The sequence below is a fragment of the Plasmodium chabaudi genome, assembly GCF_900002335.3.
Source record: "Plasmodium chabaudi chabaudi strain AS genome assembly, chromosome: 7".
Lineage (NCBI taxonomy): Eukaryota > Apicomplexa > Aconoidasida > Haemosporida > Plasmodiidae > Plasmodium > Plasmodium chabaudi.
This window is the reverse complement of record NC_030107.2, coordinates 855,888-870,028: the sequence shown is the minus strand read 5'-3', so window position 1 is coordinate 870,028 and position 14,141 is coordinate 855,888. Positions and strand designations below refer to the sequence as shown.

Sequence of the window (14,141 nt, the reverse complement as noted above, 5' to 3'; positions counted from 1 at the left end):
ATATATTGTTACAAGCTATTTACTACATAAACAGCTAAATCAATTATTTATGGAAAATGTACTATACATACATATGCGCTGATATATTAAATGTGAATAACAGATAAAACTGTTTTCACAAAATAGTCCATTTAATATATCTGCATATCTAACTGTAAGAAATTACAAAAAAATATAACTATATTATATAATATATAATAATAATAATATTTTAAAAATTGGGAAAAAGGTAAAAACGTATGAACGTTAATAAAAAAATGTAAAAAAAAATAAAAAAAAATATGAACGTTCATAAAAAATTCATACAAAAAATATTAACGCCTAACATGCATACAATTTTAATCATGCGAAAAAAGTAAAATAAAGAAAAACAAAACAAAGGACAATAATTTGTAGTAACATAAAACAAAACTAATTTTATTTATAATATAATTGCTTTAATAAAATGTGCATTTTTTTTTATAGAAAATCTGAATTTTATTAAAATATGGAAAATTATTATTTTTTAGCACAATAAAAAATATACGATTTTTTTTTCTTCCCTAAATCCTTTATATTTTCTCTCTTTCATTTCATTCTTTCCTCTGCTTTAATAATATCACACAAAAGGACAAACTATTGATTTAAAATAAATCAATTTTTTAAAACAAAATTAATCATATAAATAGCAATATATTATTTTTTATAAAATATATAACTATTTACTATTTTGCACATGGGAGAATATGAAATAATGTGTTTAAAAATAATATATAAATACAATCTAAAAATTTTTTAATAAAATACTTACAATAGTATATGCATATATTATTTTTCTTTTTGAAAAGTATGGAAAATTCGGAAAATAATGTGTATATAACCTTTCATTTAGTACATGTTTTATAATATTGTATGCATATATTTTTGTAATGAAAAGGAATATACACATATCTATTTTTTTGTTCTATGGTTGTTTCGAATATTTTGGAAAATTTTAGACATCACAAAGTTTGCTAGATTGAAAAGGTTAGCCAAGCTAAAGTTCTCTATGACATAGAATCCTCCTATTTTTACATTTTTTTTATTTGGTATAACTAAAATGTTTTATAACAATTACATATTTTTATCGCCATATACCTTCCCATTTATAGAATAGAAAAATGGGGACTTTGCATATAGTATAGACCCACAACAGTATGGATAGGCATACGCTCTAAAAAAAATCATGATTTTTAAAGATATACTACACTTTTCAAAAATGTGATAACATTTTGATGCACTGTTATAGCTTTTCCCTTTTAGTGTGGCGATGTGAAAACCATTTGTGTTTTCATTTCACCAAATAAATGGATATTATTCTATTTACTCAACATGCTCATAAAATTCGTTCTACTATTTATACATATATTATGCTAGCATGGAATATTCTTTTTTTGATTTAATTTTTCGACCCCCGTAATTAAAAACAAATTATTTTAACCTCCCCATTGCAATTAAAATGCAAAAAAAATACAAATTCAACGGTACACATGTTGCCATTTATTTGTTTTTTTTTCTCTACATGACAACCCGTTTTAAATTTGTTCTGAATATTTTTCATCAAAATAAAATACACTTCTTTAAAAAGGATGCTATATATTTTTTTTATGCATTCTCCAAATTAGCACAAATAATACTTAAAAAAAAAAAAAAAAAACAGATCGACATAGATCTGTGTAATATACCACTACAAACTATGTAATACATATTACTTAAACATATATCGCCATTTACGTCTTCTCTTTCTTAAATTACACAAGCTACACATTAAAATAAAATACATATCACACTAAAATTTGTATTCTTTTTTATTAACTTTCGAGCTTTAAAAAAACAAAAAACTTGATAAAATGGGAATAATAAGCAAAATAAAAATCCACAAAGTTTGTGCAATTACCTTAATATGTGTAAGTTTCCTCTTTATTTTAAACAAAAATGAAGGAGTTAAAATTTTACAAAATACAAAATCTATTTCTGCATTGAATACAGATTGGAAAATGAAAAAGGGATGTAACATTGCATCTGTTCCTTGTAAAAAAGAAAAAGAAAAACGACTTTTCATAGAGTTACAAAATTATAAAATATTATACCCTAAAAATGGTAACATAAGGTGTAATGAAAAAATAAAATCCAAATTAAACAATAAATCAGAAAATAGTAATGCACCTAAAATGGAAATATCTCCAAGCGAATATGATGTTGCAATATTAGGATGTGGTGTTGGTGGTCATGCAGCTGCTATAAATGCAATCGAAAGAAATTTAAAAGTTGTTATGTTTGCAGGAGATGAAGAGTCTTTAGGAGGTACTTGTGTTAATGTTGGTTGTATTCCAAGTAAGTCCTTACTATATGCAACAAATAAATATAGAGAATTAAAAAACATGAGCAAATTATGTAACTATGGTATATATAGTAATGCTTATATAGATAAAGAAAAGGATGAAATAAAAAGCACACAATTAATAGCAGATAGTATATGTATTAATACAGATAAATTAAAAGAATATACACAAAATGTTATTAAAAAATTAAAAGGTGGAATAACACATGGTATGAAAAATACAAAATTTATTAAAAATTCTCAATCTGTTCAGGTAGTTTATGATCATGGCTATATTATTGATAAACATACTATACAAAGTAAAAAAAATAAACAAATATATAAAGCAAAAAATATTATATTAGCAACTGGATCAACTCCAAATGTACCACAAAATATTCAAGTCGATCAAAAAACTGTATTTACTAGTGATCAAGCAGTAAATCTGCAAGGTCTTAAAAATTATATTTCTATAATTGGTATGGGTATAATAGGATTAGAATTTTCAGATATATATACAGCATTAGGATCTGAAGTTACATTCTTTGAATACTCCTCGGAATTTCTTCCTTTTGTTGATACAGATGTCGCTAAATATTTTGAAAATGTCTTCTTAAAAAATAAGCCTATCAATTATTTCCTAAACACAGAGATCAAATATGTTTATCCAGCTTTGAATGGCAAACCTGTTGTCATTGGTTATTCATCGCGCCCCAAAACGGTTCCTTCCTCGGAAAATTCTACTACTGAAACAGATGCAGAACCCGTTAAGGAACTTCATGTGGACAGTTGTCTAGTCGCTACTGGTAGAAAACCAAATACTGAAAATATCGGTCTTGAAAATTTGAACGCTAAAATGAACAAAGGCTTTGTTTCCGTAGATGATCAACTACGAGTTCAAATAGAACCCATTCAAAAAACAGACCAAAGCAATGCCAATACAAACCAATCAATTGATACCCAAGTACATGATAACATATTTTGCATTGGAGATGCAAATGGTAAACAGATGCTGGCCCACACAGCCTCACATCAAGCCCTAAGAGTAATTGACTACATAGATAAAAAAGAAAACAAAAAAGAAAGTATAAATTCGGTTGAAAACATATCCAATAAACCTATAATATATAAAAATATACCATCTGTTTGTTATACTAATCCAGAGTTAGCATTTGTCGGAGTTTCTGAAAAAGATGCAAAAAAATTATATCCTGATTCTGTAGATGTAGAAATAACTTATTATAAATCAAACTCAAAAATATTATGCGAAAATAATATATCATTAAATACTAATAAAAATAATTCATATAATAAAGGCTCATACAATTATAATGACAATAGTAATGGTATGGTTAAAATGATTTATAATAAAAATACAAAACAATTACTTGGCGTTTTTATAGTTGGTAATTATGCTTCTATTTTAATTCATGAAGCTGTTTTAGCTATCAATCATAATTTAACTATTTATGATTTGGCATATATGGTTCATTCTCATCCAACTGTTAGCGAAGTTTTAGATACAGCTTTCAAATCAGCTTCAGGAATTAGAACCCACTAGTTTAACTTATAAATTTATTCTCAACTATGCACAACCTTGCACCTATCTATTTGCCATTGTTTTATTTCCTTTATTTTTTCTATTACATATGTAAATTTATAATATATTCTTATAATTAAAAAATTTTTAAAGTTTAAACCCATGATTAAGACAGTAAAAAAATATATATGTATTCATAAATATGTAGACAAATAAAAAAGAAAGAGTTAAGGGGCAAATGTAAAAAAAATCTCAAAAAAAAAAAAATTATTTTTAGATACCCATTTCTCAAAAATGGTAAAAATCAGATGCCGGTAATATTGAATGTGCAAATCATACAATGGGTATGAAAATTTAATTATTAAAAACATTTCTTTATTTTATTGTAATGTATTTATCTCTTTTATGTGTTATAAGGTTTAAATATGTTGAAGCATTCTCCTGATGTTGATACTATAACACCGGGATAGTATGGATGAAACTTTGCATCTGTTATAAAATTTTGATTTTTATGTTCAAACAATAATTGATCAGGGTATTGAGCAACAGAGTGTTCTAAAGCTTCAGATTCAACTGATAGATCCCAAACAGAAATCGAATTATCTAAACTCGATGCTAACACCACATAAGTATCTTTACTGTCCCATGAAATTGATGTAATAGAATCTTTATGAAAATTTAAGCTAGCTACATTTTTAGATGTATTACGTATATCCCATATTTTAACTAGCGAATCATCTCCACCTGATGCCAATAAAAATTCAAAATTTTCATTCCATGTTATAACATTAACATCACTCGAATGTGCATTAGGGATATCCATTTTGAATCTATTTTCACGATTAACCAAGTTTTGCATCTGACTATCACCTGAACCACTTTTAATATCTCGAGTATCTACAATCTTTATACTTTTATCAGAAGAACACATGGCAAATACATGACCTACCCCATTCCCATGTTTAGCCCATTGAATAGTCTCTATACTATACTTATTACAATTAACTCCGATAGATGGAGATATTAATTTTTCATGTTTCCATTTTGTCATATTGTCAGGTAGCCATAAAAATAAATTACCATCATTATCACCTGTTAATAATTGAGCACCATATACCGGATTCCAATCTATAGCAAAACCTTCATTACTATGTTTATTAAAAATATAAACAGGATCTTTTTGAATATTCTCATTATACATTCGTTCATTTAAACCATTTATCTCGTCACGAATTTCATAAATATATACTTTTTTATCTTCACACCATGCTCCGACTAAAGAGTTTATTTTTTTATTATTTTTAATTTTATTAATGCACCCATGAATATGTTTTATAGATTTACATATAATTACACTATCATCTTCACTTGGTTTATTATTATCACTATTATTTTTCTCGATACTTTTTTTATTTTCTACTTTTTCATCATCGCTAGATATTTCTTCAGAACTTAGATAAAGATCAAGCTTATTTAAGTTTCCCCACTTAATTACATATATACAATTTGATTTTTTGTCTGTTGCTTGTGTTCCTGAAACACATGTTACTTCAATTGGGTATATCAATTCATTTCCTTTAAATTCATTTCCATTTATTTTTAATTTTGAAACATAATCTTCTTTAGCTTGGCTGTCATAAATAAAATCGAAAGACAAACATGGCCAAGGGGTTATCGGACAAAACAACAAGTCGTATGTACTATAGTCGCATTCTAAATCATCATTCATCTTTCAAATATTGTAAAACATATACAACCTATGCAAAAATGTTCCCTTTACTTAAGAAAATTTCTCGAGGATTTTGAAAAAAAATTAAAAAAAAATTTTTAAAAACGTATGAGTATACCCAAAATGAATTATACAAAAAATAGCAAAATGATCAACAAATTGGGTCTATAAATATTTTTGTCATCTATTTTAAAGTAACCAAAAAATACAAACTAATCGAATTAAAAATGCTGATGTTTCTAGCATTTAAAACTTTTTATTGCAATGTTTATTTTGATGTTTTATTTTTTCACTATCATCATTTAGGTTCATTTTTATATTAATATATTTTTTTTTTAATTTATTTTTTTTCAACTTATTTCAATCCCTGTTTATGCTATTTTTTAAATTAAAAAAAAAAATAATATATATTTTTTCCATATATTATCACCTATTTTTGTGTTGAAAAAGTTGTCACGTGTTCGTTAACTCTCTAAATGGGTCACCGACAGATGGGTATCCCCAATTTTTTTCCCCTTAAAAAAAATATACATTATTTTTTAGAAAACAATATTATAAATAGGAAAAATATAGATTAATTTCTTCCATTATATACAGAGGGTACGCCTATTTTTTGGATTTTTTCTATAATATGTTCACCTACGTAAAAGAAAAAAAAATCAAAAAAAAAAAAATACATTAGCATGAAACTTCTACTTGGGATTACTGGAAGTATTGCTGCAATTAAAACTAGCAAAATAGTTGACCAACTAAAAAAAGAATGTGAAAATAAAAATATTCCTATAGAAATAAAATATGTAGCTACAAATGTCGCATTTGAAAAATTTCTGAACAATTTTAAAGAACAAGTACTCTTAGATAAAGATGAATGGTTATGGAAAGACCGAGGTGATGATATACTACATATAGAATTAAGAAAATGGGCTGACCTTTTTGTTATATGCCCTTTAGATGCCAATACACTGGCTTATATATCAAATGGTGCCTGCCCCAATTTATTAGTAAATACTTCAAAATTGTATACTCACCAAATATAATCATTTCACATATAGAAATGTAAATATGCTTATTTTTTGTTCACGTTTTTTTCAGACCTCTATTTGTCGGTGTTGGGATTTTGAAAAAAAAATTTTAGTTTTTCCATGTATGAACACATACATGTTTAATCATCCCATTACAAAACATCAGCTTGATATCATTTCATCATGGGGAATAAAAGTATGCATATCAAAAAGAGTTTCACAAGTTTCTTTCCTACATCTTCAATACTTCATATATCCATTTAAGATATCTATTCTTAGTAATTTGCTTATATGTATGCATATTTTTGTTCAATTTTAAGGTCATTCCACCTATCGCAAAAGTCTTGGCATGTGGTGAATACGGTAAGAAATTCCTCTGTGTATGTATTACATTTTAGCCTTTTTCATATTTCTTTTGTTTCACATATTTTGTGAGACCACCTATATTTTAATCAAACCTTACTTAATTTTTAAACTAAAATAAATCTCCTTTTTGAAAGGTATGGGAGCTCTTCCAAATATCGAAGATGTAGTTAAAGAGATAATGGAATGCATGAAAACATTATAAAGATTGACCAAGTTGAGAATAATAATGAATGTGAAAATTTAGTGAAAATAATTTTCATTTTTTTGTGAATAATTATTATATATATAATTGAAGAATCCCTTTTATTATATTGAAAAGACACATAAATATCGAATTTGGCATATTAAATATAGCTATTAATATTTTTTAATCATTTATTTATTTTGGTTTAAAAAAATATGAACAGTCAGGTGAAATAGTAAAATAATATGTACTGTTCATAAAAATATTGATTTTTTATGAAAAGTTTACAATGGCTAGTAAAAAAATTGTTATAACAAAATAAAGGAGAAATAAATAAAATCAAATCAGTAAAGCAGTAACTTGTGTACCATTAAATAGAAAATGATGTTATAAAACAAAATATGATTATATAACAAAAAAATTATTACTTTAATTTGCAAACACATATATATGTGCAATAATATGGGTAGAAGTTTTTAAAACATGTACATATATTTTTTAGCATTTTTTAGCATTTTTTCGCTGATTTAGCAATGTTACACAAATAAATAAAAGTATGGTTGCACACACATGTTGTGTATCCACAAGCCAATTTTTTGAAATATATTTAATTATCATTTTACAAGTAGGTAAAATGAAAGAGGATCATTTTTTCAAATTGTTAATTCTTTCTTGGAAATCCGCTACATTTGTGTTAGTTTCAACTTGCTCGGTTTTAAGTTCACTGACCGATGGTATCTCGTCTAATTTTGAATTCATTTGTATACCCAAACCATCTAAAACTTTCGAAACAATTATATCCTCTTCCTCTGCCATGTCTATATCATAATTTAATGTATCAAAAAGATCATCTAGCATATCCTCTTTTAATGAGACTTCATCATTTTGTTTTTGAAAATCATATATAGATTTATTAATATTTTTTAATTCAATATATTTATTTACTCTTGTAATTATTTTATTGATATCATTTAAACTTTTACTTAACTGTTCAGAAGATTTAACACTTTGTAATTTTATTTTCATAGAAAATAAATGTGATTTTATTTTACTATATTTTGTAACAGTTTGTTTTACTTTTACAAAATCTTTTGCCAACGTTCGAACAAGAGTTATATCATTTTTTTTTGCATATAGCTTTATGTTTTTTTCGATTTGTTTTTTTTCATTCTCCAACTTAAATATTTCCCTTTCCAATTCTCTTATGGATCGATTTAAATTCCGCTTTTCTTCCCTAAGAGACTCTTCCAAGCTTTTGGAAAAATAACCTCCCATCGTATGAAGTAGTGAAAGAAATAAACAAAAATATAAAAACGAAAAATAAAGAAGGAAAGAAAGAAAAAAAGAACTTTGCCCTAACTAGTTGTATCTTTTTCCCCTTTATTTCATGTACATATATATTTATAATAATAAAAAATATATATACTTTTTTATTGTCCAGACTTTGCTGTTTTCATCATTTGTATTTTACTTCAAATTTGTATGACTAAATTATATTTTACTTTTATTCTGTTTATTTCATTTATTATTTTTCTTTCTTCCATTCCGTGTCATATATTCAGTCGATTTGTAAATATTTGCTATACATTATATGCATAATATTTATATATTGTTTGTATTTTTTATTACTATTGTATTATTTTTATTTTTTTTTCTCATTCCGTTTTAGCTTTAACCAGGTGCCCATACACTCATTTATCATTTTTAAAATTTTCGCAAGTATTAGATTTATGTGTATTATATATATTTTTTAATTATTTAAATAATATAGTAAAAGTTGTTTAAAAATATTTGTGTGTGTGCAACAGCTAGTGAAACAAAACATATTAAGTTACACTAACCAAACGAAAGATTGAAACAAATCCAAACATTCACACACACACATATACAAATATAAACATATAATCATATACAATATTTTCGTCTTATAAATGAAATGAATAATAATTTGGAATACATGGAAAATAAATTTAGTAGGTAGCTAAAATGATAAAGGTTAAAAAAAAAAAAAAAAATTATATTTCCAAATATTTTTTTCCCCTTTTTTTAAAACTTCGCATTTGCCCTATAAACACCAAAATTTAAAAACACATTTTATTTTTTCAAACTTGTTAAACATACAAATTTGAGATTAAAAATATAAATCTAGATTGATACACATACATATATTTTTTTGTGTTTAACTTTTGAATGCACTTAAAATTTCAAACCTTTTGCTACCCAAAAAGCGAATAAAACAATTTTATCCATCAAAAGCAACAATGCCAATTTAGTATTTCGTATCCCCTAAATTAGGGCTAACAAAAATCATCACAATTGTGCTATCCGTTCTACACCACATATATTAAAAAAGGAAAGTAAAAAAATAAGTACTGACACAATGTACGGGATTAGTGAGGGCCCTACACCTCTTAGTAATTTCTTTTCGTCTTATATTCTGTTGGTTTTGATAAAATAAGGATCTTCCACTTTCATTATATTCATAAGTTACAAAATTTTCATCTGATTGTTGCACCCTTTTGATATGTCATATTTCCCCTTGGCCTCTCTCCATCTTATATTCAAATTTATAATTTTTGTAACACTTCAGTAATCATTTTACTGTTTTAACTTACGATAGTTTTATTCACCACGAGATAATTTCACTTCGTCTTCATTTATATATTACTCGTTAGTGTTATAAGGATTAGTTAGTTTACTTTCCTGTTTTGATTTTCTTTTTCTTCGTTTTTTTATTATCTTTGCATGCTTTATCACGTTCATCAGTGTTACCAAATTGATTTGATGAATCGGTGCAAAAATAATTTCCTTCTAAATCAACATAATCCTTGATAGAGGATAGTGACATTTTTTTTCTTTTTTCTAATTCATTTTGTTCATGTTTTTTTTCACATTTTTTGGGTCGACTTTGCTTTCGATTTTTGTTTCTTTCCCCTTTTTGATTATCCTGCTTATCGGTTTCTCGAATTTTTATTTCTTTCCGATTTTTCAATTTTTTTTTTTTTTTTTTTCTTTCATCTGTCTTTCTTTCATGACCTTTATGTAATTCTTTCAAAAACTGTTTTTCATATTCTATCAATTTTTTATTTCGTTGTTTTTCTAAATTCTGTTTATCTATCTTTCTTTTTTCATATTTTAATTTTTTTTCACTATCTCTTTTTACTACCTCCTCATGTCTGGTTTCCCATATATGATTCGCTAAGTCTTCAACTTTTCGAAATTTTAAAAAATTTGAAAAATTTTCAAAAATAGAAAGACAAAATATTTTCAAATGCCCCCATGCTTTTTCTCCAATCTGAATCCAAATATATAACCCCCATTTTATTTCATCATAAATATCTTGAACTTTCCAAAATAGTATCACCCGATTCATTCTCAACATGTGAAATAATTTGATGCTTATTATACATTTAAAAAAAGGGAAGCTTGGTATTATTATAACAGTAAAAAATATAAATAAAAAAATTATTATTATTATATTTTTTGGTGTAGCATATATAACAAACATTTGTTTATAAGTTAGGGGTATATATATTGGTCCTTCTATTATATCTACGTTTTTTAAATAATGCTCTCCAATTCTGTTATCTATATCAAAAACTATTGGTGAATTCATAATTATTTTCATACCATTTGTTTGATCTTCATTTTCTGTTTCGTTTGCATCAAACAGGTGGTACTCATATTGGTCGGTCATATTATTTTCCAAGTTATTTTCCATATTATTTTCCAAATTTTCTCGAATGTTTTCCTTTCTTTCCTTTTCGACAATTTCGCTCACCTCTTTTGCTATTTCAATGTTACACTTCGTTGTCGACAAATTTATAATTGGCTCAAATTTAATCGTTACAGTAGTTTCACATTTTTTACATAAGTAAACCGTCTTTTTTATACTATTTATATCTCTAACTATTTGTTTTTCACAATTTAAAAAAACATTTATTTCTTTATCTATGTCTTCTTTATTCCATATGCTCATATATATTGTACAATCCCTTTCTAATATATTATTAAAATCATAGCAATTACTCAAGCTATGATTAAATGATATTGATTCCCCTTTTGTACTATCATCATAATATATATTTAGCTTTTCATTATTATATGATTTTATATCCATAAAATTATGTGCTTTCTTTTCTAACCCTATATAAAAATTATTTGTTACACACTCTATAAATTCTTTATTATTATGATTATTATCGTGACAGTTATCATTCCATTTTTTGTCTACATCCATTTTTCTCTCATATTCCATAGCTATTTCTTTTCTATTTTGTTCATTTGAATTGTTCACTAATTCTGACTTTTTAATAAGAAAAAAAAAATAGTTGTAAAAATTTTTTTTTTCTATTTTTTTTTTTTTTTCCATATTTATAAAATTAGCTAGCTGTTCTTTTAAGCAATAATTTTGGGGAAATGAACAAAATCCCTTTTCCTTTTCCCATATCATAGGATATCTATTTATTTTGTTACATACATCTCCTTTATCATTCAAATTGTTTGGCTCAACAATCACCGATTTCTTCAATATTTCATCGTCTTTGATAATGAAAGAAATATCCAATGTGCATACAAAGTAAACACATACAGATTCAATAAAGAGATAATCACCGTTTACATAACCATAATATATAAGTATATACCTATAAATGTGTCCTCAAGATTTATCTGAAATATAAAATTATATAACATGCATGTATAGAATGCTTTTATTAAGCAATGAGACCAGCTTGAGCCTTATCAATATTATCGCTATAGCTATTTATTCCAACACATATGTAAGTAGTATATATATATGTACATGCACTGCTACCTTCTCTTTGAACATTCCTGCATCCATGAAAATATAATTGCCTTCTATGGAACTTCCCTAATATAAAAAAAATTGAATATTGCTATGGGTTTAAAAAAAATAGTTCATCGGTAAGTTGTGCAATATCTGTGTATATATTATTATTGCTTTATTTTTTTGTCATATTTTTGCAAATGGTTCTTACCTGGTATGTCTTTTCAACATCGAAATTTATTTTTATATTAAACACCTCTAAAAATATGAACATGTTCATATATTTTTTTTAAACTTAGACATTTTATTAATTAATATAACTCATGTTTGCACACATTATTTCGCTTTGTTCTAACCATCATCAATGTTGAGTGTTGAAGAATTTAATAAGTATGTCTTTCTATCCAATGGTGGTTTTATCTTTAATTAATAAAAATAAAATAAGCAAAATGAATAAGCAAAATAAATGAACAAAATAATATAATTAAAAATGATATCTTTATTCCCCTCTATTTTATGTTTCCAATTTTTTATCTTTTTAGTATTCTCATATTTTTTACATTTCTATTTATAAATAGTTCATTATTTAAATCTGTACGAAAAAAGGGAAACAAGAAAATAAAATAAATCAGCCAAATAAATCAGCCAAATAAATCAGCCAAATAAATCAGCCAAATAAATGGCTACATATATGCATGTATGTAAGGGCCATACCAAATTGTTGCATTGTAACATTTAACATAAAAAAATTGGAACTTGGCTGAATGTAAAATCCATGGTATTCTTCTTCTCGTTTTTTTAAGCATGACAATGTTAGTATTACATCCTTATTACTGTCTATTGAGGAAAGATAAAAATATGAAAACAAAATTAATCCCACTTTTGTATGAAACAATATTATTTAAAAACAGTTGAAATATCAGCATATATGTGATAATTTTTTAGTTTTATTAAAATGTGTTTAGTGTATATGTACCTTTTTTATTACATAACAATTTTTTTCTTTTGTATTTTAATTGAGAATATAAAGGGAATAGACTAGGATAGGTACAATAACAACAGAAACATACTTGGTTGCCATCTTTATTTTCGTATAATTGTTTCTGATTTTCACAAAATTCTTTCAAATTTTTATTCTTTATATCTTCTTTTGTATATGATATTAAATTTTCGAAGTATCCCAAAGGAACATCCTTTAAAAGTGCAAATTCATTATATATAAAAATGTTTATACATATACATACATGGCTACATATTTTTTAATATTCTTAATTACTAACATAAACATATTTAATCGGATATATAACGGTGCTTTTATAAATTTCTTCTACATATAATAAAAAGTTTTTATATGCAGACTCTTCACTTCGTCGAATTACATATCTTTGTTTCTGCACATGAAAAGAAAAAAAGTAAGCACATACAAAATGTGAAGCTCGAAACAATATGATATATATGACATCAATAATATGCACCATTTTATCATTTCATGCAGTTTTATCCCTTTCTAACATTCTTAAAATATAAGGTGTAAGAATTATCCTTATTAGGCGATATCAAATTTTCCGTTGCTCTCAATATGCTAACTTTTTCAAATAAAACAAATACAAAGACAAACAGCCAATATACCCATGTATGCATTATTTTATATACGTGTGTCTACTTTTTTCGATACTATATAATGTTCATATTTACACAAAAAAATTGTTTAAACAATGGAATGCACACAAATGTAAATATATATATTTTTTTAGTTGCATATAGCGCCTTTTTAGCTAGTCCGTTTGCTTATTTTCTGACTTGTTCATAATTTTTTTTCTATTTAGGAATTATTTAAAAAAAATTAAGTCTCTCATCAAACAGAGAGGAAATAATTGATGATAAAGTTAACTGTGGTAAAAAAACGAAGACAAATCACCTTTTTATTAGAACAGCCACATCATAAATGTGTGCATATATGCGATAAGAGAGCGAAAGAACGAGAAAAAAAAGGCAATAAAATTTATTATTTATATGGGTGAAAATTTTTGAAAAGGTTGTGCATAATAATGTTAATAATTTAAGGGCTCCTTTAAAATAATTGCTTATGTAGAAAACAAAAAAATATTATAGCTAAGCATTATTTTTTTATTATTATTCGCTTTTTGCAAAAATATAAATTAAATAAAGAGAC

General features: G+C 25.4%; 5 protein-coding genes across 5 annotated transcripts; 2 read left to right on the top strand and 3 right to left on the bottom strand.

Moving 5' to 3' along the window:
• Nucleotides 1–1,868: 1,868 nt before the first annotated feature.
• Nucleotides 1,869–3,899, top strand: PCHAS_0724000 (dihydrolipoyl dehydrogenase, apicoplast, putative; the record flags this gene model as incomplete). The annotated part of the gene is made up of 1 exon (XM_738429.2): nucleotides 1,869–3,899. One exon carries the CDS (start codon nucleotides 1,869–1,871, stop codon nucleotides 3,897–3,899), a length of 2,031 nt encoding a protein of 676 aa, XP_743522.2.
• A 382-nt stretch (nucleotides 3,900–4,281) lies between these two features.
• Nucleotides 4,282–5,607, bottom strand: PCHAS_0723900 (ribosome assembly protein RRB1, putative; the record flags this gene model as incomplete). The annotated part of the gene is made up of 1 exon (XM_738430.2): nucleotides 4,282–5,607. The coding sequence occupies one exon, from the start codon at nucleotides 5,605–5,607 to the stop codon at nucleotides 4,282–4,284; it is 1,326 nt and encodes a 441-aa protein (XP_743523.2).
• Nucleotides 5,608–6,290: 683 nt separating this feature from the next.
• On the top strand, nucleotides 6,291–7,197 carry PCHAS_0723800 (phosphopantothenoylcysteine decarboxylase, putative; the record flags this gene model as incomplete). The annotated part of the gene is made up of 4 exons (XM_739268.2): nucleotides 6,291–6,608; nucleotides 6,700–6,825; nucleotides 6,950–6,992; nucleotides 7,130–7,197. 4 exons carry the CDS (start codon nucleotides 6,291–6,293, stop codon nucleotides 7,195–7,197), a joined length of 555 nt encoding a protein of 184 aa, XP_744361.2.
• Nucleotides 7,198–7,824: 627 nt separating this feature from the next.
• PCHAS_0723700 (vacuolar protein sorting-associated protein 2, putative) lies at nucleotides 7,825–8,454 on the bottom strand (the record flags this gene model as incomplete). Its single annotated transcript, XM_739267.1, has 1 exon — nucleotides 7,825–8,454. One exon carries the CDS (start codon nucleotides 8,452–8,454, stop codon nucleotides 7,825–7,827), a length of 630 nt encoding a protein of 209 aa, XP_744360.1.
• A 1,420-nt stretch (nucleotides 8,455–9,874) lies between these two features.
• Nucleotides 9,875–13,609, bottom strand: PCHAS_0723600 (conserved Plasmodium protein, unknown function; the record flags this gene model as incomplete). The annotated part of the gene is made up of 10 exons (XM_016797724.1): nucleotides 9,875–11,721; nucleotides 11,826–11,850; nucleotides 11,996–12,052; nucleotides 12,180–12,226; nucleotides 12,325–12,388; nucleotides 12,529–12,560; nucleotides 12,683–12,805; nucleotides 12,945–13,161; nucleotides 13,249–13,359; nucleotides 13,583–13,609. 10 exons carry the CDS (start codon nucleotides 13,607–13,609, stop codon nucleotides 9,875–9,877), a joined length of 2,550 nt encoding a protein of 849 aa, XP_016653650.1.
• Nucleotides 13,610–14,141: the final 532 nt, after the last annotated feature.